Source organism: Microcebus murinus, chromosome 24, assembly GCF_040939455.1.
Source record: "Microcebus murinus isolate Inina chromosome 24, M.murinus_Inina_mat1.0, whole genome shotgun sequence".
Lineage (NCBI taxonomy): Eukaryota > Metazoa > Chordata > Mammalia > Primates > Cheirogaleidae > Microcebus > Microcebus murinus.
The window spans coordinates 24,639,486-24,667,022 of record NC_134127.1 but is presented as its reverse complement, the minus strand read 5'-3'; the positions used below and the strand labels follow the sequence as shown (position 1 = coordinate 24,667,022).

Below are 27,537 nucleotides of genomic sequence, written 5' to 3'. Positions count from 1 at the left end.
GATCACAGAGCAGCAGAGCTGGGATTGGAACCAAGCTGTCTTTCACTTGAGCCTGAGTCCTGAGCCACTGCATTGAGACGCAGGGGCAAGCCCAGTGCAGCTGCTGTCTGCTCCATCAGGATTTGAAGGAGGTGGGGAGCAGAGGCCTGGGGGGCCGGGGGCTGAGAACAGCACAGGGGGGCAGGCCAGGGGTCCCTGGGCTCCCTGGAAAACCTGCACTGAAAATCCCATTGCCTTACAGGGGGAAACAACACTCAACAAACCTAACCTCAAGGAACAGGGTGGGCATTGAACTCATATCACCTGCATAGTATATGCTGCATCATATGTATATGATGCACCTCTAGACAGATGCAATCCAAAAGTGGCCAGTACAGGACCCGAATCACAAATTAGGGCAATTCATGACGCAAACTCTACTCTAATTTCAAGAATGAGTTGCCTTCTGAAGAATAGTTAGCCGGGAAAATGACAGAATGGGGCCTGTCTCCATGCTCAGCGAGAGGGACAGTAACGGAAGGTTTTTACGCACTGCAGCTCACACGCCATCCCTTGGTGAGTGTCCGCTGAGTTATGGCTTCACTCTGAAGCTGTGGGGCTGGGAAAGGCAGGGGACAGAGAGGAGATCAATCGAGTCCTGTCTATCAGCCTCCCTCAACTTCGTCTCTGCAGTCAAGTCGTCTCATAGGAACAAGGTAATAACCGCAGTGAATTCAAAAATAGAAAAGAATAAAATGTCGGCTCTTGCGTCAGTTACAAAATGCATCTTCGGCAAGGACTGGAACTTCACCGGTTGCTTGCTCCCCGTGACCCTGATTCGGCAAAAGCCTTGTGCGTGCAGAGCATTTTCTAGAGGACAATCCTCTGCACGCTCATAATCTCCGATCCTCGCAACGGCCTGCAACGCGTGCAAACAGGCCAGGGGGTGCCAGCTCTACTTCGAAGATTAGGATATTATAAAGAAAAAAAAAGTTGCATGAGTCACCAAAGCACCACAAAGTCCCTTAAAGAGAGTCAGAAACTTTCAGTATGTAGGCAGCACTTCTTGGAGAATTTTTGGGTGACTTCTTCCCAGTGCTTTTGCAATCCTAAAATATCCAGTTTTTCTTTTCATCCAAACACAGTTCTTCTTTAAAACATTTCTTTCATTATTAATATTATTTTTCATTGACAAATCACAATTGTATACGTTTATGGGGTCCAATGCGATGTTGTGATGTGTGTACACAATGTGGAATGGTTAAATTGAGCTAATTAACATATCCATCACCTCCAGTACACATTGCTTTTTATGATGAGACATTTTAAATGCACTCTAAGTTATTCTGAAATATACATTATTGACTACGGTCACCTGCGTGCAATAATAGATCTCCAAACCTACTCCTCCTGCCTGTCTGGAACTCTGCACCCTTGATCACCCACTCGCCTTGCCCCCTCCGCCCCAGCTTCAGGTAACCATCTTTCTCCTCTCTACTTCTGTGACTTTAACTTCTGTAGATGCCACACGTGAGTGAGAGCATGTGGTCTTTGCCTTCCTGTGCCTGGTTCATTTCACTTAGCATAAAGAACACAATTATTCCTGACCACCTTTCACCTCCTGCTCTGTTTCTTTCTCCAGGCCTGCTTGTCTAGGCTACTTTTGCATACACAACGTGCACACGACCACGGCTCACGTTTCCTTTCTTAGCCCTAATCCCTGACGCGTGTGCTATTTGCCTTTTTTCCTACCTAAGGATATATATTTTTTTTCTGCTGCTGCTGCTCTTTGATCGTCCCTTAGGTTCGTTTTCTCTTATCTTTTATCAACTCCCCTAACCCCTGCGTTCCTGGGCCACCTAATTTACCTCTCTACTTCCGAGTCTCATTAGTCTTGCATCGGAAACACGGAGCCCCGCTGTCATAACAAAGACTGTGTGCGTTTGTGAGGACCACTTTACAAAATGATTTAGCAGAAAGAGGGGCACCTTGCTGCATACTAATAACACTCTAATAATGTTTTCCTGCAGATGGCTGCGCCCGGGCGACTTGAGTGGAGGCTGCAGTGAGCCCAGCACGGCTGAGGGAACCTGGGGAGGCACCGGCTCCTGGGAGATGGGGAGAAGGCAGCTCAGGATGGAAAATCATGAACCAGACGATGCTATCAAGGGAAACTCAATGGTATTCAATATCATAACCAGAAAAATTGACCAACTTCAAGAATCAGAAAGGAATCAACTTGAACATGAATCAACATATATTGGAATTAATGCTGCTCTCTGTGGACTAACAGCAGACAGTCTTTTTGGACACGTCTTCAATGTGACAGAGGGTCACAGAGCTACTGGTGTACCAAGGGCAGTGATCCCATGTTGACAGCACACATACCTCACAAAGGGTTTGCAAGTCACCTTTGAATATGGGTGATTTAAACTGTGAAACCTGTACCGTAGCATAGCATGGATTGGCTGGTCTTGTTTTGGGCGGCCTGTACCCCATGTCCTTGGCCGTACCTGTGAATGGTGGCCTGGCGGCCAGGTATGACTCAGCTCTGCCACTAGAGAAGGAAGGAGACGAATGAACTGGATTAGAATTTCTAAGCCTGTCTTTAAAAAGATGTTAATTTCCATTTTGCTCCCAAATGTATTTGTATCAAATGTTGAGTCTAGACGATAAACTACTTACAAAAAGCCCTTCAGGTACCTGAACCTGGCACAGAAATTCACTGATTTTAAGCAAATATGTATGCACATACATATACACACACAAAATGGTAAAAAATAACCTCTGTCTAATGCATGAATAAACATAAGCTCATTATCACATAAGGTATAATTCGGGGACATACAACAAGAGGCTGAACCCCAGTAAGGGCTACCCCCTTAACAGCACAGCTTCACTTGTTCACCCGCCCTGTCTCCTCCACCCTTCTTGCCCCATTTACACTGGGCGTTGAGTTTGGTCTGTAACCTGGGGTGGGGGGATGGGGGGGAAATAATCACACAGCAATTGTCACTGATGACTTTGCAAAGAAGCCAAACAGAAATGAAAATGAAAAAAGTGTATTAAAAAAAGACATTTTCCTATCACAAGTGCTTGGGTGTTACACTGTGGATTTCTGAAACCACACTGCACCTTGTGTGAATTATGTGTAGAAATAATACATTAGCGTTTAATTCAACCAAGTGTCTTTGGCATAACGATATCCCCCAAACCAGATCCTTTTGTTTCCCACCCTGTTTTCCCTTCTTACTAAATCTTGCTATTTTGTAAAAAGTTTTTGTATTTGTAAATGTGTTTCTGCCAGCAAAAGGAAGCATGGAAATTCCTCCACCATTAGCCAACCCCGATCCTGACAAACTGAACACTAAGCGCACATTCTTACAAAATAGGAAACCGGCAGGGTGAAAGATGGGGACACGGGGGAGGACTGGCCTTCATCACCAGCCTCCTTCCCCACTTACACACCCGTGAGGGTGTGGCGCGTCCAGGAGGAACACGCAGGGCCACGTGCCGGCGTGGAGTGAGCACACACAAAGCTCGGAAGCAGGGAACCGGTGTGTGTCCCCCATTTACAAACCCTGTGACCTCAGGAGCATCAGCCAGTCTCCCATAGGACAGGGATTAGAACAACGGCCTCCCAGGCTCCCTGTACAAAGCAGATGAGGTGGTGTTTGCTAAAGTGCTTTCTGTACCCCTGACTCCACTGACCCATGCTCGGCATTGGCCCAGCGGTGCCAGGTCACCAGCCACAGGCAAATTCCAATTTGGTGCCCCACTCTGGGGACAGGGACTCTGGGCATGGCTGGTTCAGAGGTGCACCCCTCACTGAACAGCAGGAACCCCAAATCCCCAGCAGAAGGGAACCAGAGAGAGGCAGCTGTAGTTCTGCTGCCAAGCTTTCTCCACACCTGTCTGGCCAGGTGCAAGATCAGGGTCACAGATTGCCCAGAGCACGGGTCAGGACAGGAGTCCCCTGCAGCTCTGAGGCCAGACAGTGACTCTGATCGCCTGGCAAATTCAGAGGTGACCCCCAGGAGGGGAAGATGATTTTCCGAACAGTCGGGCTCGGGTGCAGACTTCGCTACGGAACGCCATCCTCCTTTTGCTTTGCCGTGGGAAGGCACGGTCAGGTGGGCGGCCCTCGCACCTGCGGTGACAGTGAGCGGGGGAAAGGGGTCACCGGGCCCAGTTTCAAATGCAAACACGCGACGAAAAGCGAGCTCGGAGGGGTTGGAGGCGAAGGGCGCGCGGGCCACGGTGCTCCGCCAGCTCGGCCCACACGCGCTTCCCACCCGAGGGACAGGGACACCGCCCTGACCCGGCGCGCCGGGGGCCCTCCGCGCCCGCAGCCAATGGGCGGGCTCGCTCGCCGGCTGCCTTGGCAACGGGAGCCGGCCGGCCGGCCCAGAGCGCGCGTCACGTGAGCTAGGGGCGCGCGGGGGAGGGGCGCGCGGGGGAGAGGCGCGCGGGGGAGGGGCGCGCGGAAGAGGGGCGCGCGGGGGCAGTCCCGGTTTGAAGTCGGTGCAGAGCGCTAACGTCTGTTTTCTTTCTTGTCCGCGTCCTTTAAGCTCCAGACACACACGCGTAAACACAAACGTCCTTTCATCTGCGCTCCCGAGGTGCACGCGGCTCCCCGCTTTCGTGGCCGACATGAAAGCTGTGATCTCCGGAAGCCCGAAACGAGCGTCGCCGGCGGTGGCAGCGGTGTGGCCAGGAGGCTCCGCCGCGGGGGTCGCGGGGCGCGGAGCCACGTGGGGCCCAGACGGAATGGGATGTGCGTTTGAAAGGGGACGCGGCCTCTGCGGGAGGCGCCGGGCCCTGCTCCCGTCGCTGCCCCCATAATGAAAGGGCGCCGCGTCCCCTCCCCCGTAGTCCTCTGATCTGTCATCTCCAAGGCCAGTCTGTGCAGCCAAACTAGGGCAGGGCTTATAAATCTACCTGCTTGAACAACAAAGGCCCTTTTGTTGTGTCTAAAATAGACCCTATCCTAGCTGAAGTGCTGGGTTTAAAATGTTTCCAATGCCTTCCCTTTCTTGTCCACGGAAATTAACGAATATATTATACAGACAGAGAGAATGAAGATTCTTCATTCTCTAGATTCTTTGCCTTTTTTTTCCCTCTCTGCTTGCAGCCAGTGGGTGGGAACCTAGTGGTGTTCCTGTCATCAGACCACAGGAATCAGGGAGAGGAGGAAAAATGTATGGGTCCTGTCCCCATATGATAGATGAAAGGCAATGAATGTGTCCGAGGATGTTGCTCACAGCTATTTTGCACATGGGTTTAATGCACTCGCCAAACCCAGGGTGCCTGCTTCCTACAAAGTGCCAAAGATGCAAAGAGAGGGATGGTCCCACTAGTCATCCAGGAGAAGTAACGTGCAAACTCCCGAAATGGGTCAGGTGAAATGAGTGCTGCAAGCCAAGTGTGACGGGAACACAGAGGGAGGTGGGCCCTGACAAGGGTCCTGGGGTGTGGGAAGAAGAAAAGGAAGACCCTGGCCTTGACGGTGCACCTGTTCTGGGACAGACACTTTGCATATGCACTATATCATACAACCCTCATGATTCCCTAAGAAAGCCACTGTTACCCTGTTTAACAAATCAGGAAACCCAGGCTCAGAGAGGGTAACAATACAAGGTCCTACGACAGAGCGGTGGCTGTCCGAGTCATCCTCACGCCCCCATGGGGTTTCTGCTCCATATACAGACTAGCAGATGATGGATCCCTGCAAAGAACGCAGCTGTGTGTGCAGCTACCATTTCCTGCTCTTCACCTAACCCGTGAAGTTCAAGAAATTGTGGGCTTCAAGCACCCACTGTAGTTTTCCTAATACATATTAAAATAAGCACATAACAATTAAGATTTCAAAGACTCATCTGGATACACCCTAAAATCATCTTGCATGCTACAAGGGTTCCAAAAGTGTGGCCCATGGGGAGAAATTTGAATTCATTCATTCAGACGTCACCCTATGTTGGCCAGGGTTATTTTGTAGATACCTCTACTAAAATGGAAATGTCTCCCTGGTCCTGGCAAGAATGCTTGCTTCTTTCATCAGTCTGGCCAGCATGTGGACTCCTAGGTGCTTTGGATGCACTTGAATGGAAAACAGTGAACATGTATAAAAGATGGATGTGGGGTCTGCACTGTTCCTGATTGACGGGTGCCACCACCCAAGGACGCACCTCCCCGTCACTGCAGCAAAGACCTTGGGCCACCAGAGGGCAGTAACACAAACCAGATTTTTCATTTGGGCAGGAACGTGGGTGTGCAGGGTTTAATATGTAAAGGCCATTATTACAAGCTTTCCCTTTCCCCACCCCCTATTAATGAACAAATGCCCAAGGGTAATACAGAGATTTCTAAATACAGTGCAAGAAAGGGCAATCTGTACTCGTGTGCAGGGAGGCTAACACACAGCAATGAGTGGAAATGAAAATAATCACCGAGATGCAACTAAACCATTGCGGCGGAGGATCTAGCTGTCTGTACGGCTGTGTACGTAGAAATATAGATGCCTGCCTCCCCGAAATGGGCGCTTCTAAAATATTTATTCCCCAAGTTCTTATTTAGAGTTCATAATAATACCTGTAATTACAACCTCAAAGCTACAGGCAGGGCCCAAGAGGAGTTTTATCTCTATTGCTAGGCACACAAAGGGGGATTTTTCTCTTTGACCAAGGTAAGTGAATGAATTATTCAGGGTGTTTCCATGGGCATTTAAATCATAACTTCAGGCTTTAAACAATAGTGCAAATAAAATTTTTTTTTTAAAAAAAGATGAAGAGCTGTCTGATCCCCAAATCAGAAAATATCAGCTGACATTTACCCACGTTTAGTCAGGGTCTTCCAATGCAAATAAATGATTTTTCGGCGCTGGTGGAAACAGGAGTCTTTCGCTGCTTTGACCGGTTTCAAGCATTGCAGCACAGAGAACACAATAGACTAAGAAGATACACTTCCAGCGTGCAACCTACCCATTTCCCTGGGAACAAAGAAACAGAAATAATCCTGACATGCTCTCAGTTCACGACAGAAAAGAAGATTGGCTGATCCTGTATTTTCACAATGGTCGGGCATTTGAGGACCTGCGGAAAACAGCATGAAGTCATCGTAGGCAGCCTTATCTCTGGAGTCACCCCCTTAAACCCTGATACAGGCAGCCCTCTTTGTCCTTGGTTCTGCATCTGCGATTCAACCAACCTCAGATCAAAAATATTATAAATAAAAAAATAACAATACTGCAATAAAAATAACACAAGTGTTTTAAAAAATACAGTATAACAATGTACATAGCATTTATATTGTATTAGGTATTATAAGTAATCTAAAGATGATTTAAAGTACAGGGAGGCTGTGCACAGGTTATATGCAAATGCCATTTTGTATCAGGGACTTGAGCACCAGTGGACTTTGGTATGTGCAGGGGGTCCTGGAAGCAGTCCCCTTGGATACCAAGGGATTTGTAAACTGCTTGACAGACGACCAAGTCCCTGCACACAGCATGGGCGAAAAGCTTATGGAATTCAGAGTCGAATCACCCGAACTCTCTAAGTTTACTGTCGGGTCATCTTGGGAATGTGAATGAACACCTGTGAGCCTCAGTTTCCTCATAAGCAGGTAGGAGAACAGATCCTGCTCTTCCCTCCTTGTGGGTGTGAAGGTCACTCTGCCTATGGGAGAAAGCGCTGAAAAATGTTAAGATTTATGAAAAGTGTCACTGTTCTTATTTTCCCCATTTTACAAAAGAGCTACACAGAGACTTGTCCAAGGTCATGGTCAGTGAAGGGGGAAGCCAGGGGCCTGGCCAGGCATTCTCCTCCAGGGCCCCTCCGTGGAGCTGAGCGTACCAAACAAAGCTGTCTGCTCAGCTCGGGCTGTCATTAACAAAACGCCACCGACTAGGTGGCTTAAGCAATAGACATCTATTTCTTATAGGTGTGGAGGCTGGGAAGGCCACGATCAAGGTGTGGACAAGGTAGGTTTCATTCTGAGGCCTCTTCTGTTGGCTCATAGGCCATTAGGTGTGTGCTCACGTGGCTTCTTTGTGCATAAAGGCAGGCAGCAAGAGAGAGCACAAGAGCCCAAGAGCCTACTCTCTGGCGTCTCTTCTTAGAAGGACACTCATCCCCTCTCAGGGGCTCCAGCCTCCTGACCTCATCTAACTCTAATTACCTCCCAAAGGCCCATCTGCAAATCCCATCACACTGGCGGTGAAGGCCATAACATATGAATTTGGGAAGTGGGGACACCAATAGTCCGTAAGAAGGGGCAACAACCTGGGCTTCTTTCTGTGCTACAACTCTTCAGTTTAGGCCAACAAATATTGGCTGATGGTCCGCTAGGTGCCAAGCACAGTAGCAGGCACTGGAGGCACCAAGGTGAATGGGAGCCCCCCCAAACCTTACTTAATGCAGAAAACATCAGAATAGTTCCTAGGAAATTCTATACAGGAAAGAACATTTGTCACATGTGGGCTTTTGTGACTTGTATGTGGGACAGTTTGTTACAACAAACCTCAACAAGATCTTTCCTCAGATAGCTTTGTTTAAAACAACTATTACGTGAGTCTGGCAGAGAATTGGGACATAATTAATATTTGATACGGTAATTAATTTATTAATTTACTGAGAAAATTAGGGGGAGAGTAAGGAGAGAAGGACATTTTCAGCTGATAGACGCTTAAAACACAAAGGACTCTGTTTGCACCTCCTGGTGGGGAATTGTCAGGGCCAGTTATATTATGATGGTTATAGCATGGCTGGATATTCACTGAGTATATTTAATTTCCCTCAGTTGGGCTGACATAATTAAAGCTATTTTCTGGATCATAAAACTGAAGGGGCTCAGTTCAATTAAGGTATATTGGGTCACTACTGCATGCCAGCATGTAGATGTATATTTATACATATTCCTGTGTATGTATGTGTATTTCTTTTAATTCTTATAACAAATCTATTGGGAAATTTCATTATCCACACTTAGGTAATTTAAAAATGAGGATCAGAGAGATTATGTCTGTGCTCAAAGATAGTAAGTGATTAAGAGAGTCCTAGAACGCTCCTGTCAACCGTCCAAAAGATATTTTGCTTACACACACACACTCACACACACACACACACACACACACACACACACACACACACACAGTTGTTTCCTTCCCCATCTCCCAAACATCCTTCTAGTTCTTAGGACTTCTCTTCTATTGTCATTTTTGGTATGCCACTTTATTTCTGAAGTAGTAGGGGGGAAAGTTGGGTCTTTTCTGAAGGCAGTGATATTTGAAAGGCGATAAACTTTTGCAAATTTTCACCTCTTTTCAGAACTAGATAAAGACTCCAAGAGAGAGAAAATCAAGTTCCATCCTCCGTGGGAAACTAGAGACTGGTCTGTGTGCGGCTCTGGGGACCCTGGGGTTCAGGGCCAGCCAGATGGGCTCCCTGTGGGTGAACAGGGCCACTTCTCCTACACAGCCGGGGGAAGAAGAACCCCTAGTTTCAGTTTCCTATTTGGGGTGGTCAGGTGACAGTGGCAGGCAAGAGACCAGGCTGTGAGGACTGTGGTCATCTGAATAATGGTTCCCCCCTAAAATGGCCCTGTCCCAATCCCCAAGATCTGTGAATGTTCCTTTATGTGGCAAAGATTTTGCAGATGTGATTAAATCAAGGATCTTGAGGTGGGGAGATTGTGCTGGATCACTTGGGGGAGGCCCCTAATGCATTAGGGGGACTGTCCTTCTAAGAGAGGGGCAGAAAGAGAGCAGATGCATGGAAGAGGTGGTGGCCATGTGGCCACAGAGGCAGGGGCTGGAGTGCTGTGGCCACAGGCCTTGGAGGGTGGCACCCACTTGAAGCCAGAAGAGGCAAGGAGGAGATTCTCTTGCCCCTGGGAGCCCCTGGGAAGGGGGGGGCATGGCCCAGGTGGCGCCTTGATTTTGACCCAGTGAAACTGGTTTTGAGCCTCTGACCTCCAGGAACTGTGAAAGAATAAATTCCTGTTGTTTTAAGCCACCAGGTTTGTGGTAATTGGTTATAGCAGCCACAGGATATTAACATAGGGATGAAAAGTCAGAAATTTGGCAAATTAGGGAAAGGAAGACAGTTTCATGTACTAACCACTGATATAATCTTACTAAGTATTATTGAATGATTGTAATAATTAGCAATTTCTGTGTCAAGAGAGTTTGCAAGAGAGGCTTTGGGGTCAAGAGCACTGTGGTTAATGGGGAAGTTCATGCCTAGGGTACGCCAATACCCTAAACCAGGCAGCAGTTCCACAGCCTCTGAACTCAGTCTCTGTGGCAAGAGTACATCCACATAGGAATCAGCTGTGAAATAGAAGAACTAGAGGACCACTCTTTTTGATGTTCATAGCAGTAAAATTGAATGCCTGTGGTTCTCATCCTGAGTCCCCACCTCTTTAGAAGTTCTTGAGCTTTATTCAAAGGTTATGAGCTTTGGGAAAGAATTAGATATTACGATTAGAAGTTGCAGGTGTCTCGTGCATGGTAAGATGGTGAAATGACTGTGTGGGACCTGGTAGACCACGCTAAGGAGTTCAAATTTCGTTCCCAATAGAGGAGGGAATCATGGAGACTTTGACACAAGGAAGGGGAATGATCAGAACTGTACTTGTGAAGCTCACTCCACTGCCTTGTGTGGGTGGTCGTGGTCATGGAGAGGCAGAAGTCCAGTGGTCCAGGAGCAGATAACGGTGGCTTAAACTGTGACAGTGAACGTGAAAATGAGAGAAGCGAGTGCATCGGAGCTATGTTCTGGAGGGAGAATCTGTCATCCTGATTAACTGGAGGTGAGGGGCAAGGGGAAGGGGTAAATCAGGGATGGCTTCTGAGGGTCTCGCTTAAGCAAGTCCAATGATAATGACAAGAAAAGCTGTCAACAGGTGGGGCTTGTTAATTGGGGGGGCAAATCAACCCTTCTGGGTAGGAAACGTGTTGATGCATAAGTAGAAATAACAAGTAAGTAGTGGATGTGGAGATTTGGAGCCCAGAGAGTAGTTCTGGACCATAAATCTGAGTGTCACGGACATAGAGGTGGCATTTAAACTTTAATGAGAGAGAAAAGAAGCAAAAACTTAACTGATAGCACAGCTAAGTAAAATATTTGGTGATGACAACTGCTCTCTCTCTCTCTCTCTTTCTCTCTCTTTCACACACACACGTACACATTCACACACACACACACCTGTCAAGCCACAACTTTCCAGGGCTTCCCTGGAGAGCATGGCATAGGGAGGCACTGAGTATCTGGCTGCAATCTAAGTGGGAAGAAAATTAAATCATCAAAGATGAACATTTCTTCTAAAACTTGCTAGCCGCAACCTAATCATTACATAGCATTTTATATCTTTCACTTTGGGCATTTTTCTTTAAAATGGCACTGTATCGAGTATAGACAAACACATAGATGATAGATAATATGCCAGATTGTGGAAATGTAAGATAAAATTATGGCAAATATTTAAGGATTAAAGCTATAGATTGAAGATATGGATGGACGGATGGATGGATAAAAACTGAGAGACTGATAGAGGCAGGTTTGCAACACAGTGAGTAATTTAGCATTGGTCCTAGAAAGGTTTTATTCTTATTAGAACTTAACATATTGCGAAATGTATCCAAAAGAAAGCACCGCTTTTCTTCTCTCTTTTTAATGGAAGGAATATCCAGAGATGTTGTGCATGCTGTTCAAAATGTTTCAAGAGTGGGGAGAAGGGAGAGGTCATGTGGCCAAAAGAACTATCTTTAGATTTACTGCCTTTCAAATTTCAAGAAACATAATTTGTCAGCGATCAAAAGATTTAATTCCAGTCACATGTGAACCCTGCCCAACCCCTGTCAGAGACCATGTTCAGCTTATGATATTAGAAAATGTTCATCATGGCAGGTTCACTTGGGAGGTAAATTGTCCGCGTGTGATAATACAAAAACAATTAATAATACATTAGATTATCTCTTCCCATTAATGCTATAAGCAAATAATTCTGCCATGAAACTCTTTGGGGGATTTTTTTTTACAAAAAAATATGAGGTTAAGAAAAGATTACGAAGTCTTTTCCTTGAAAGGCAAGGGTACCACCCCCCCCCCAACATTGGATGATTTCATCCTCGGCTCACCAAAGACACGACACAGCTGTCAAATAACTGTGAGCAGAATCCAGCACTTTCAAGGTCAGCAGGCTCAGTGTGAAGTTCAAGCTTCACGTCTGTGAGCCTGGATCCTCCTCCAGGCCTTGCTGCCCCTTCTGTACCGCTTAGAAGTTCGAGAACCTCTTCAGCCAGTCCTCCCTTCCTGCCTGTGGTCGTGGGTGAGCCTGGTATCCACCGTCCCAGCCAACTTTGCAGAAAACCACAGTTTTGATGGAAAATCACTTTTGGTTCTGGCTCCTCAGCAGTACTGCACATCTAATTAGCTCAACAATTGGTCCCTGTGATAAAATCAGCTAATTTTATGTTCAAATGGCTGCTCTGTGGTAAGCAATACTGTCACTCCGAACTTCACATATAAAGAATTTGCTGAAGAAGCTGGTTACTAGGGGGTCACTGGGGGCGAACTAGTGGAGTCGATTAAATTAGTAACCTAGTCAATGTGGTAGTTAGTGTGTGGGGCCCCACCAGGGCTCGAATAAGACAAATTCCCAGAATGGAGGGACAGGGCCAGAAACGCCAACCTCTAAAGGGGAAAGCAGGATAAATAAAACAGAACGAGCCATCTGCAGAATTTCTCTGCTTTTAGAAATAAAACTGAATGTTCTTGATGAGATTACAGAGTTCTAGACCCTAATCTGGTAGTGTTAAAGATGACTCTCCCTAGAAGAAACGCCTCTGCTGTTTCAGGAGTTTGCTCAAGGTCACCCTAGATACTAAACACTGGAGAACAGATTCCAGGGGCCACCTCCTCAGCTCCCTGCTCTCCTGCCATCAGAGGTTAAAGGAATTGGTGAGATGATCTGAATCTCCCCTTATTTTGTAGACTCTATTAGAAACCGTATTACTTTCTTTTTTTTTTTTTTTTAAACAGGGTCTTGCTGTATCACGCAGGCTGGAATATAGCAGCATGATCATAGCTCACTGCAGCCTCCAACTCCTGGGTGGAAGGAATCCTCCTTCCTCAGTCTGCCGAGTAGCTGGGACTACAGGTGCATGCCATCATGTCCAGCTAATTGTTTAAAAAAGTTTTTGTAGAGGCAGGGTCTTACTGTGTTGCCCAGGATGGTCTCAAACTCCTGGCCTCAAGTTATCCTCCTGCCTCAGCCTTACAAAGTGTTGTGATTACAGGTGTGAGCCACCGCACCCAGCCCCACATTACTTTTTAAGGTTAATATAAAAGCACACAGCAACTTCTTTATGATATAAAAGCTAATAATATCACCCCTCATGAGCATTGCAAATTATTGATTTCTTATGTGTGCACGTGTGTGTATTATCAACAATACCAATTGAATGAAACGCTAGAAATTCATACCTGTTTTAAAACTAAAAATAAAGGCCTCAGAAATACAAGTGATCCCAGAAAGGGCAGAGGAGGGAGAATGAAGGGTCCCACAATGGGAACCACAATCTTTTCTTAGCCTAACCTAGAGTGACACCCCATCTTGAATGACATGTGTATTCAAGAAGTGAGTCACTAAATCCAGCCCATACTCAAGAAGAGGGGACTTCACATGGACAGAAACCCCTGGGTGCTGTCCTACAAGCCTTCTACTGTGACCAGCCAAGCAGACACCACGGCCGGGCCGAGAAACAAATCGGTTCCATCAGCATCTCCCTCCACCCCCTCAGCCCTTCAGAGCTGAAGTGACCATGAGCCATGTGTCCTGCTACTGCTCACTGGAGGACACACCCCTGCCTCGGCCTCCACCTCTCTGCCCCCCACATGGAACGAGTGGAGAACCCACACGTTCCTGGGCCTGCTGCACGCTAGACTTTGTGCATAATTCTAGACCAGACCAGCTCTACCGTCCGAAGTGAATCCACATCAGAAAACATAGCACTGATTAAAATTTGTGCATTTACCACAGAACTCTAAAAACGAAAGCAACATCAAGTTCTTTTTAAAGGAACTAAATCTCTGTTAAAGGAGGTTTTAAAAATACTATACAAGTTAATAATGGAAATAATTATTTTGTGACATAATGTGTATATCTCTGAGACATATTTTTATTATTATTCAATTTACTGCTACTGGCAAAAGGGCGAGGATTATGGTTGAATTCTGTCCCCTACAAAAAGATATGTTGGGTCCTAACCCTTCAGGATGTGGCCTCACTTGGAGATACGGTTTCACAGATTGGATTAGAGTTAGCCCTGATCCAATAATAAGACTGGAGAAATATAGACACAGAAACAGACACACATGTAAAGGGAAGATGATGTGAACATACACAGGGAGCAGACGGCCGCACACAGTCAAGGAGAGAGCCTGGAACGGACCTTCCCACCTCCAGACCTGAAAGACAATAAACGTCTGTAGGTTGAAGCTGCCCAGCCTGGGTGTTTTGTCTTGGTGGCCTGAGCAAACTAATCCAGAGAGAAGAAGAAAAGAGAGAGATTGAGGGAGAGAGAGAGAGATAGAGACTATATTTTCTGTATTTTCACAAGTGACATATTCATCTGGATACGTTGATTTTAAAAAGAAACGCAGAGGGGTCTGCTCTTAAAATCGTGCTTAGCACGTTTATCGGGCGCCGTGGCTCTGCTCCAAGAGGCCGAGAGAAATTTCCAACGGTTGTGCAAACAGAACGCGACTTGGGGTAAAAGGAACCAGGCTCCCCTCTGAAGTCGGGACCTGGCCCGAGCCACGGCGGCCCCCTACCTTCTGGTAGTCTTCCCGGGACTGCAGGGCCACCTCCATCTGCTGGGCTGAGGTCGCATAGATGGCGGAGCGGTACTGAGTGCCGTGGTCGTTGCCCTGGCGCATGCCTGCAAGAGTGGAAAACAGGGAGGTCACGTGCGGTCACCGGGCAACAGTGCCAGGCCCACCTGGGCGAGATGCCGAGGCGTTCCGACACTCCTCTCATCTGGTCTTTAGGACTTAGGTGCTGCTCAAGGCTTGCTTTCATTTTATCTCGACATAGCCTTCTTTAAACAAGCATGGAATGCATCTGTTTGGATTTGCCTGTTTTAATTATAACAAATATCTTTGAACTTAGGTAAATGTATCACAGGTCTTGGATCATTCTAGATGCTCTATAAATATATATCTTTGTATTCAAATATTTAAGTAAGCACCTACTCCATCTATCACACGGAAGATATTACAATGCACATCTTTTCCTTGGGTCCTAATGAGACACCCTGTGCGGAATATGGGGAAATGGGATCATGTGCATGAGTGCCGGCACAGTGCTTAGCATGCAGGAGCCCTACACCTGCGACTGAGGTCGTCCACCTAGTCAAAGAAAACCTGGGACATAAAGTCAGCACAGCGTAATTTCCACCTGTCCCAGCAGCTCAAGCGTGGGTGGCATTCCATTGCTGAGTGAGTGATGGAGTCCCCACAATGAAACAGCTATAGGCCTACCATAGAGCCCTGACTGATCACCGTGTCATAGTCAAATGGACTATGTCCAGGGATTTAGAAATAAGACGCAGAGACACAGGATCGTTTTCCAACCAGTCACACTCCAAGTACAGTAAACGGAAACAGAGGCCAGCAAGATGACCAGGTATTAGAGGAGTTGTGGGAAAACTCTGTGTAGGTTAACAATAACAGGGGTCAAAGAGGGGAGTGGGCAAGTTCATGTGACCAGGGGGCAAGGGGCCCAGTTCTGGAAGGCTGCATCGAGGATGCAACTCTTGTGCTGCGAGAGCAGCAGGTGGGCACTGAGGGGCGAGCCGCTCTTCAGGAGCCAGAACAAAGGGAAGGACCAGGGAACAGCGTGGCGCCTGCAGGGGCGTGGAAGGGACTGGAGCAGCTCCCAACAGTAGCCGCAACGCGGGCAGCAGCCGTGTCAAAGCCCCGAGGCCCCGCTTCCCGAGCAGATGAGCACTTCAGCAGCGAGCCTGAAGCCCGGATGAGGAAGATGGTTCACCGGGAAAAATGCCTGGGTGCTCCACAGGGTAAAATCCGGACAGAAAAACCAACATCTAGGAGCTGCTGCAAACACGTGGCATGGCCCTGTGGGTCTCCTCCCTGAATCAAAAAACAAATGAGGCCGGGCGCGGTGGCTCACGCCTGTAATCCTAGCACTTTGGGAGGCCGAGGAGGGCGGATCGCTCAAGGTCAGGAGTTCGAAACCAGCCTGAGCGAGACCCCGTCTCTACCAAAAATAGAAATAAATTAATTGACCAACTAAAAATATATATACAAAAAAAAATTAGCCGGGCGTGGTGGTGCATGCCTGTAGTCCCAGCTGCTTGGGAGGCTGAGGCAGGAGGATCGCTGAGCCCAGGAGATTGAGGTTGCTGTGAGCCAGGCTGACGCCACGGCACTCACTCTAGCCTGGGGCAACAAAGTGAGACTCTGTCTCAAAAAAAACAAATGAAATACTCGACTGTCGTAAGTTGACTTAAATGGCCTTTCTGATGCTGTTCAGCATGGGCAAAATTAGCCAAAATTATGTTTTGAGAAAGGACAGAAAAATGTCACTGAGAGACAGAATAACCCCTAGATGTCTCTTTCTTCTGCAAACAAATATGTTCTCCCCAGTAAAAAGGACTCATCTAGTGCCAACTGTGTGCTCAACACTGTGGAGGCCACAGAAGAATTAGGTCACAATCCTTGATCTCCAGAAATGGCCCGGACAAGGGAGGGAGGGAAGAGAGCAGGCGCGAGCTCGGCACTGCACTTCGCCGTGCTAGTCTTGGGTGTCGCTCCTTATCCAGTCCTCACTTGAGTCCTGTGATGAAGACATTCATAACGCTCTCGGACACAAAGGAAATTATGGGTCAGAGACATTAAGTGACCTGCCACCTGACACTAAGTGAGGTCATATAGAGGGTAAATGCAGCTGGGCTCAGCGGCTCACATCTGTAATCCTGGCACTCTGGGAGGCCAAGGCGGGATGATCGCTTGAGGTCAGGAGTTTGAAACCAGCCTGGGCAAGAGCGAGACCCCATCTCTACTATAAATAGAAAGAAATTAGCTGGACAACTAAAAATATATAGAAAAAAGTAGCCGGGCATGGTGGTGCACGCCTATAGCCCCAGCTACTCTGGAGGCTGAGGTGGGAGGATGGCTAGAGCTAGTAGTTTGAGGTTGCTGTGAGCTAGGCTGACGCCACGGCACTCTAGTCTAGGCAACAGAGTGAGACTCTGTCTCAAAAAAAAAAAAAAAAAAAAGAACCATAGATGGTAAATGGCTGTCCTGTGAGTAAACCTCAGTCTACCTGACACCAGTGCTCTTTCTCCGTTCCCAATTGATGCACAGTCACAGTCACAGCAAAACAAAGACAATGGGCCAAGATGCTCCTGGATGTGGCGTATGAGGTGCAGAGAAATAAGAACGAGCTTGGTACGTTCTGAGGATGGCGGAGAGACTGGACTGGGTCCCACAGGGGGCCTGGTGGGAAATGAAGCTGGTCACTTGAGGCCATACAGGTATCTTGACAAGTCACACCTGGGCCCAGAGATGCACAGAAAGATCAGACTCGTGGGAGCTGCAGAACCTTGGCTGAGTCCATCTTTGACGACACAGAACTCTCTTTCACACAGCCTCAATAGATACTGCAAAGTTCACTGTGCCCTCCACTTGGCTTTGGAAAAACTAAGAGAAGAAATTATGGACACCCAGGAAAGCAAGCAGTGGGCTTGCTGTGGGGGGTGGATGGAGAATTGCTGGCTCAGAAACAACATCTTGTGCTTAACATTCTCCCATAATACTCTATAAACTGATTAATGAGGATTGGGCTTTGGGGCATTCCGCATGAGGACTGACCTCTTGGCATCTACCAACTGTTTGAGATTTCTCCATCCACCTTCTCCAGAGAAGATTTTAAAGGGACAGACCACCCTGAGATTGCTCTAAGTTTTTTCTCTCTGTCTCAGCAGAGCTAGAGAAACCACTAGAAAACAGAGAAGTGCTTAATCCATACTGAAGCACAGGGGACGAGTTTATCCATTCTGATTTTAAAGGGAAATTCATGCTGTGAGTTGGTGCTAGGTGGTCACTTTGTGGAGTCTCAGGAGTGACCAGCTGATAGTGAACACCAGGGCAAGCAGGGACATACTCCTAAGGCTCTGAAATTACCATCCCTACCTTAGGGAACTTCAAAGGAGCAAATGCATTAAGTAGGAATACCCATATTGGTTGCAAATATAGAGTGGCCCCCACCAGCATGAACTCCACGTTCTTCCCTTCTATAGACTGTTGCTAAGAAAAAAATGGTCCCAACCCACAGTCCACAACAGCAAAAGGCCACCTGCACCTGGCAGCAGTCCAGGATGATGGCCTCAGTGGAAGAGTCAACCCACGTGCTATTTCAGGGTGGCCTCCTGCCTTCTGCTGGAAAATCGGGTCTCCCAGGGAAAGGATGCTGCAGTGCCCTGAAATCCTCCCACGGCAGACGAGCCTATGTCCCTTACAGGGATGGGTGGCACTTCTTATTATCGCCCATGTGAGCCTTCCTGGCACACCTGGCCTTTCCCTCAGGTGTTTGAGACACGCCTTATTAATGTGGAATGATCTTACTTTACCTGCCTGAAAAGCCAATTCTGTCAGTTTCAACTGATGGCCCATTTGAAATTTAAAACATTGAATACATGAATGGACAGCCCTTATTTCATCAAAAGGAAGGAAGGGAGGGAGGGAGAGAAATTATCGAGACAGCTAATGATCCCAGAGTCCTCACCGTGTGCCAAGCACTGGGCTTTACTTGTTATACCAATTCTGCAAGTACCTGAAGTGTGATTATCAAACTCAGTTCCCAGAAAGTGAGACTGACACTTGGAAACAGGTTAGGTGCCCGGACAAGGCCAGTGGTATAGCTGGAACCATCTAACTCCAAAGTCCATGATTTTAACCACTATTATACCAATTTGTAAATAATATGTCATTTAAGTAAAAAAAAAGTGACATGTAGTAGACTATGACAGATATTATGTGGCCCTCTTCTAAAAGGAAAGCACCTGTCATCACTAACATTCTCGCAATGTTCTCTGTATTTTTCCATGTGATGCATCTCAAGAGAGATAAAAGAATATTGTCATCTAACAGAGGTGGCAAATATTCACTTGGTATCTAAAAACAAAAGGAAAGGTTTTGATTTTCAGTAATGAGCAGGCATTAGTTCTACAATCATAAACAAATTATTTTGAAAAGAGGTGGTGATTTCTTCCTAAAAGGTAAAAAGTTATCTTAGTGTGGATTTTGCTTATATGAAAGTGAAATTCTATTTATGACTGGACAAAGGGAAATATTTTTAATTATTATATGTCTCCTAGAATGTCTTCTGGGACTCACTATCTCTTTATGCTCCAAACTCCCAAGTTTGCCCAAATAATGAAAGTATAAGGAAGCTTTCAAAATATTCAAATCGTCACGTCACCATTTTCAATCCGATTCCTTAAGTTTTATAGCAGGAGTCAGCCAAAGTTCCCACTACAGAACATCAGGCGTGCAAATGAGATTCACAAAATGTGTACATGTGAATCAATACAAAGCATACACGTGTGTGCACATACATGGAGCTAGTCCCTCATCACGGATATTGGTCACGTTACCAGCAAAAGTAGCAATCGATGCATTATGCCTTTGTAGGTTCCAGATTTGATTACAGAAAAATACATAAAACACAAATGTACAAGAGTACATATAACATAAATGCATAGTTATTAAAGTGTCTACTTTATTATTGCTTCGTGATAGATGACATACTATGTAATGTGATTATAATTATTTAATATAAAGTGAACACTCACATAACCTCAACCAACCAATGTTGAGGAGCAGAGCACGGCCAGCCCCCTTCAGAGCCCTCCATGTGTCCTCCCCGAGGACAGTGCCCTCCCTCTCTCTAGCTGGTTTTTGTGACAATTTCCTCAGCACATAGACACATCCAGAAAAACATAGTTTAGTTTGGCCTGCTTTTGAAATTTATGCAAGTGAAGTCATACTGTGGTTCGAATCTCTCACTACCATGCTCACGAGCTCCTTCCACTGTCTTCATTTTCATGGCTTTATAATACCCCGTTACATGAATAAACCACAAAGTATTTAGGCATTCTGCTGCTGATGAACATCACTACCTTTTTGTATAACAAAACACGTGTATGTATAACAGACTGCATGCACGCATACATGTAACAGAGTACATGTCAAGAATGTTCTGTAAAAAAACATTCCATGCATGCAAAGAACACTCTTGACATGTTTTCTGTTACACATATGCATGAGTTTCTCTTGAGCACATACCCAGAACTAGAACTGTTGGCTTATAGGGTTTGCATGTCTTCAACTCAACGACATGCTGACCCATTTTTCCAGAGTAGTTGTACCAATTTACAGACCCACATTACTGCACAAGAGTCCCAGAGCTCTAAATATTTGCCAATTCATTAAAGTCTGCTGAGGTCAGACGTTTTACTTTTTGTCAGTCTGCTTGGTACGTAATGGAATCTCACTTGTTCTTAATTTGCATTTGCCTGATTAATAATGACTTTATCATTTCATAAGTTTCTTCACTGTTATTCAAGTACTTTGCTCATTTTTCTATTAGCAGCTTGTCTTGTTTTCTAAAAGAAATCTACCATATATATTTTTTAAATCTATTTTTTATTATTCTGAATACTAATTTTTTATCAAATAAAATCTCCCTGTTCTTGGCAATTTCTTTATGATGTTTTTTGATGAACCAAAGTTGTGAGTTTAATACAGTTGAATTTATCCAATATTTTTCCTCTATATGGATTAGTATTTTTTGTGTCTTGTTTAGGAAATTCCTCCCAACCTCAAAGTCATAATGAAATTATCTCCTTGAAGTTTTGTACATTTGCCTTTCACATTCAGCTCTTTAATCTACTTGGAATTAATTGATTTTTGTGTATGGTGTAAGAGAAAAATCCAATTAAAGTTTTTACTATAAGAATATCATCTTATCACTATTGATTAAAAAGTCATTTTTTCTCCCGTACTATAAAATGCCAATCACATCACTTGTGGTATGAGTATGCTCCTGGGTTCTCTATTCTGTTGTGTTGGTCCATTCATCTGTACCTACATCAAATTCACATTGTCTTTATAGCTGTAGCTTGTGGTATCCAGGTACTCTTGGTATCTGGAAGAGTAAGTCCTCGCATTTTGTTCTTATGCAACAGTTATCTTTGCTGTTCTCCGACTTCTGATTTCTGCTCTTTATTATTCCCTTCTTCTATACTGTTTAAGTTTACTTTGTTGCGGATTTTCTAAGTTCCTGAGACGGATGCTTGGCTTGGCCTTTCTTCTCATCTCACATATGAACGGAAGGCTCTATGTTTCCCTCTAAGAACTGATTTAGCTATGCCTTATGAGTTTTGATGTGTAGTATTTTAATTACCATTTTGATTCCAAATATTTCCTAATTTCCATCATGATTTATCTTTGATAAATAGGATACTTAGAAATTTTTAAATTGTCTAACATATCTGATTTTTCTCTTATCTAATTTAGTACTCTTTTATGTGAAGTGGAGTAATTTTTCTGACTTCATGTCTTGTTGTTGGTTTTATATCATTTTAGATATTTATTCAAATTCTAAATGACCTACCCATTACTATCTAACATATGTGAAATTCTTCCTGGCTGAAAGTTTTCAAAAGCCTTATTCTTCATCTTGCAAATCCTTAACAGGATTATAAAAGGATAATGAATGCCACAAGGAGTTTAAGATCATTGGATAATGTGCTGCTGTTTCCAGCCACAGTGGGTCATATTTTCTGCATGCTAGTAGTATCATATAATAATGTGAGGTCATGTGCCACACAATGGAAGAACACAGGCTTAGAACTGAGCCCTTAGGTCCAAATTCCAGCTCCGTCACACAATGTACTAACTGGCTTATGCCAAACCACTCCACATCTCTGGGCCTGTTTGTTTATCTGTAAAAAGGGTCTAAGGTTTACAGGTTGCTTTAAAGATCAAATGGGATTATGTACACGTAAGCAGCTAAGTACCACGCTCAGCCCAGAAAACACCCCCAGTAAGTCTTTCATTTGGTTTGGAGCCACAAAACCCTAACAACACTAGAAAGGCAAAGGAAAGATGTTAAATGTAAGCTCTATAGCCTTATATGAGAGAGGGGTTTGAAAGTGCAAATAGCACTTCTACAAACAGCAAAGATGCAACGTACATGTATGATAATGTTATGCAAGGAAAAGTGACTGAAAAGAACAATTAATAAAGAAAATATCCGTTAAATTCTTTGTCTCATTTTTCTCTGTTTCTGAAATTCCTAAAGAATGCAACCCCTTTCAGAATTCATAATGCTGGGTTTGGGTCGTTTCTGCATTTTATATTTGTGCAGCTGTTCCCTACTATCAGTATGCACATCTGCTCATTAGCAATACAATATAATTCCCACTGTCTAATTATTTGCAGATGATAGATTCCTTGTACATGGTCTAAAAAAAGGATAGTCCTTCAAAACTGGTGACTTATTTTTTTTTTTAAACTAACTTAAAAGGGTCAGCACAACCAAGTTCAGATATTAATTTGGCAAGTTCAAATCTATGAACACCAGCACTTAATTGCCAAGTTGATGGGAAACAGAAGGAGACTAGGATTTTTCTCCTTCCAATTAATGTTTCCCAGAAGACAGCCTGTGGGGCTCACTGCTCCAGAGCACTCCTGGGAAGAGACTGGCAAACCTGCTGAGGCTGGAAGGGGCCAATCCACCCCTGTCTCTGGGCACCTCCTGGGAACAATGCACGTGGAGCAACACTTCATGGTGAGTGTGTGTGTCTGGGGGGCTTGTGGGGTCCCAGGGTACGAGATAGGGAGGAGTGGGGGGGTTCTCTAGTTCCAAGCACCGGCTGAGGAGCTCCACATGGTCCCCCACTCACGGCTCTGGTGGTAAAGACAGCCAGCCAGGCCAAGTCTTCTGAGGACAAAGAGGAGTGTGGCATTGGATTTGCAGGGTAGGCGTGGGAGGTAGAAAGGGCTGATGAGGAGCTGATTGAGGATAAAGGGCACGAACCAAGAACAGGAAACCGTCAGGGGTAATCAGAGCATGAGGCAGGGAGAAATGACAGAGAGATGCTGGGAGTCACGAAGGAACAAGACAAACAGACGGCAGCTATGGACGTGGCTTTTCCACGTGAGTACAAAAGCTGCCAGACACCGAGTGCTGACTCTACGCCAGGCACCACGAGCAACATGCCCTCATCCATCCTGACACACGCTTAGCAGGGAGGAAGCGTTTCCCAGGTGCAGAAACAGAGGCTCATCCACTCCTTCCACGAGAAAACGTTTAATCCGACACATACCTTCTGGAGGGGTCAGAGAATAAAGAAGAAACAGGTACACTGACAAATAACTCCACCTTGAGATACATGTTAGGAAGGAGAAAGAGCACGGTGGTGGAGGAACACGTGGCTGGGGGCTGGGGGAGACCTCTCTGAGGATGGGACGACTTTGGCTGAGACCTGAAGGACAAGAAGCCGGGGGCAGATGGAGCAGGAGGCACAGCCCCCAAGGCAAGAAGGCGCCTGTGTTTTCCAGGAGTAGAACAGAGGGGCGCCACGGCTGCAGACACGCGTGGGCACTGTGGCAGGAGCCTGGGTTGGAGAAGGAGGTGCCAATAGGCTCATCCCAGGCCACGCTGGCCATCGAACAGAGTCTGCATATTGTCCCAGAGAAACTGGGCAACGAGCAAAGTGCTTTAAGCAGGACAGAGACATGCCTTGTTCTGTATTTTTAACAGGTCACTGTGGAGTAGCAAAGGGCGGGCAGGCCGGGTGGGAGGCAGTTACAGGTCCCGTGTGGTCGAGAAGATATGGAAGGGAATGAGACTTGGCCACCCAGCTCATGCACAGCACTGAGCCACGGCTTCTCTGACCCCAGAGTCCATACTTTTAATGGCAGTTTTGATTAAAGACATTTTAATTAAAGGAATATTTTAATTAAGTTTTCAGATGGGGTGACTGGGAGTTCATCACCAGCTCATAGTGGAAGTGTTAGTTAGGATATAGGTTCAGCTGTTGTAGAAAAGGATAAAAAAAAAAGATCTAAAATGAACCAAAATATTTACAGTAATTGAAACGAGGCAGTTCTTGCCCACAGAGTCCAGCCTGGCATGGCGGCGATGGATCATTCCGCTTTGCAGCTCCATTCGCACAGGGTGTGGCCCGACCGCGTGGCCGTGACGGCTCACACTTCGCCCCCGCACCAGCGTGTCCGGGGAGGAAGTGGAGCAGAACACCCCTTCCTCCACGCCCGCACGACCCGGCAGTGACACGCCTTCACTTCTACTCAGGCTCGGCAGTTGGAATGGTGACGCGTGGCCACACTTAGCTCTCGGAGTCTGGGAATTCAGTCTTCCCGGTGGCTGCGTGCTGGCTAAGATCCTGACCCCACACAGGTGGGCAAATCGATCCACCTCGGGGTCAACCTGCTACCGCAGCCAGAGCCTCGCAGAAAGGCTGCTGCTCCCGAAGGAGGACTCGGGGGCAGTTTCCAGGCCGCGCGGCCCCCCAGGAAGGCTGGGAGCTGCCACGGGAGGCCCACACACCCAGCTGTGCCACCGCCGTGGCCTAGAGGCTGCAGAAGGCGTGATGTGTGCGAGCATCTCAGTTTTCCAGAGAGACTTGATGTGGTGGTGAATGGAACGGGCATTCAGTTTAGAGTGTAATTAAACGCATAGTAGCGCTTTAATACATTTGCTTCTAAATATGAAGGCACAACTATTAACACGTGGGGTATCCATAAGAATGTCCATCCTTAGACGTTAGGCGAGAAGGCTGGACCCTCCAGTGCAAGGGAAGGAAAACAGACTGGAGCTTGGACAGAGCTGGGCACAGGCACCGCTGCCCACACCACGCACGACTGGGAGGCTTGCTCCTCTTCTGTTCAATGCAGACAATGGTCCCTACTCCATAGGGTCATGGTCAGGATTAAATGAAATCAGGATTATAAAACATCTGTCACTAAGACTGGCCCGGAAGAGGTGCTTAACAAATATCACTGTCCCTTGCCCCCAGATTGAGGAGAGTGAAATGGGTTGTAATTGAGGAGTCAGATTTATGGGGTGAAGTCAGACAAAACTGGTCTCTGCCTTGTGTACTTGTGGCTTGGCCCAAGGCACACGGTCTGTGCCCTGCTGCCTGAGCAGGAATAGGAGGACTGAACCGTGCTATTCATGCACAAAGCATGCTGCTTAGGGCGCAGGGCACATGAGAGGCGGGAGTGGGTCTGCTTCTCTTGATTGCTATGTCAGCAGCCAACTTAAGGATTCACCAGCCCACCCGCCCCCAGCAGCACCCCAGAATGACAAACGGAACCGTGCTGAGCTCTCTCTCCAACAAGCACAAGAGACAAAAGAATTTCCATGGGTAGAAAACTCACGAGTTAGTAGATGAAGGGTCAATAGTTTCCCACGGAAAGAAATCAAGGACAATGTGAATATAAAAATAAATGTAAAAATCCAGTGAAATTGTATTCTTGTATTGAGAAAGACATAACAACGATACCTAGCGTTTTCATGGGATCTTACCCCTTTTCATTCCATGTTCACATTATTTTATTTAATTCCTACGATAGCCCCGTAGAGATATTGTTATACCTGTTTCACAGCTGAGAGAAATGGAGGTTCAGATTGGGTAAACGCCTTGGCCAAGGTTGCCAGGCTGGGATGGGAACCCAAATCTCCGAGATCTCAGGCTCTGCCGTGTCACCTGCAGGCTGCGGGAGTCTGGGGACCACCTGGTCAGGAAGGGGCACTTGCCGGTCTGTCCTCAGACCTGGAGGAACTGTATTTGTCCTATGAGTAAGACAGATGACCATGATATGAGCTTACACGGTGGTATATGAATGTTTCAACGAAAGTAGAGGATTTGTGGTAACTGGCAAATTAAGAGAAAAGACCATTCCATTTACTGGCCGAATGCGTAACGATGATGCTCGTGGGTCTGTTACTCCACCTGCGGCTAATCCCCTCAGTGGAGCTCTCTCTGGATGCCCAGAGTAGTAGCTGTGGAGTGACAGGTCTCTGGCCCCGCCTGTATCTTAAAAAGCCTGCACTTTCCAATCTTTCCCTTACCAGCTTTGCTCCCTTCCAGACGGCAGACCGTGTGTGGGAACTTCACCTGCCCATCCCCGCTGATGCCGTGAGAGCTGCTTCAGTCCCTCGAAGCAGCGAAGAACACGCAGAATTTTCTCTGCTTAGCCCACGCCACGAAGATTTAATTCAACTGAAGGGGGACTTTTAAGTTTAAATTCTTGCTGTTTCAGCTCTAGAAAGTCCCTTGACATCAGCAAGCATCCCCACATTTGCAAACATCATTCTAGAATACGGCTCATCCCGCAAAATGCAGCAAGTTGTAACTAAAAGAATGTAAGTGCCCCTTCAAATCCTTAATGACTCTATAAATAAGGCACTAACACCTTCCGACATGCTAATCAAAATACGATTCTCTTGAGCCAGATTTCTGCGGAGAATCCCATGTTTCCGGGGCACATCCTCACATCAAAGGTCAACGCCTTCTCAACTTTCACTCGAGTTTTGTCTTTTTGTTGATCAGCAATTCTGGCACAAACAAGAGCAGTCCTCAAGTGGTTTTAGTAATGACTCACTCTTGTTTCTTAACGGCACCTTGAGCGGGCTATACTTCCCAGATCAGAGCCACCGCCAAATCCAAAATGCTGCTCTCTTCCCAAACATTCGTTTCGGAGAAGGCACAGGCAGTCTGACAACATCTTCACTGTCCTCTGTTCTGTTGGTCAGTGGCTTTCTTTTCAGGGCCACCTTTCACTGGGAAATGTAACAAGAGTTGCCACATACCCTCAAGTAGGAAATGGAGAGGGTGTGGTCGCATGTGGTGTGTGACCGATAGCCGCGTTATCCCGCAGCCCGACTCGCCGCGGCTGCACGCCCACCCTCTGGCCAGCCGGCTGCATAATCTGGCTGCAGAAAAATTACACAAACTGCATGTTTAGGACCTGCGGGGTTCCCTGGGAATACTAAATTCACTGATACCAGAGTTTTTCTGAATTGAAGTATTTTGCTTTTCATGCTTGTTTCAATAATTTCATGTTATAATATTTTGGTCTAGGGTCTTACACGCATCTAACTCTGTGTGTTCATTTGATCTCTGTACATTGGAACTTAACTATTTTCTTCCTATAGGAATACATTTTCCATGTGCATTAACCAAGAGGCTGGATATTCCTACCTGTTCCAGACCACTCGGTGATTTGGTACCACCTAGCAGAGCGCCTGGCAAACAGAGACGACACAAGATAAACATCACAAATGAATAACTGCCTTTCTCAGTAAAGATATTGAGAGGGGGTGTGGTATGTTTCTGGGCCATATATCCCAAATCCTAAGCCCCAATTCTTTATTCTTAATTACCAAGGAAACCACCATAGGTCTTAAGGAAACAATGTCTAGCATCCTCCACTC

At 46.3% G+C, this 27,537-nt stretch overlaps 1 protein-coding gene across 7 annotated transcripts in view; it reads right to left on the bottom strand.

Moving 5' to 3' along the window:
* The window catches only part of MSRA (methionine sulfoxide reductase A), a 321,997-nt gene that overhangs the window by 67,760 nt on the left and 226,700 nt on the right, over positions 1-27,537 (bottom strand). For 5 of the 7 annotated variants that reach the window (XM_012775454.3, XM_012775448.3, XM_012775449.3 and 2 more), the window contains exon 5: positions 14,817-14,923. In XM_012775454.3, the coding sequence (XP_012630908.2) occupies positions 14,817-14,923 (107 nt within the window). Of the gene's footprint in view, positions 1-14,385; positions 14,451-14,816; positions 14,924-27,537 lie in introns of all 7 variants that reach the window. The other 2 variants (XR_001156784.3, XM_012775450.3) reach the window with 1 other exon arrangement.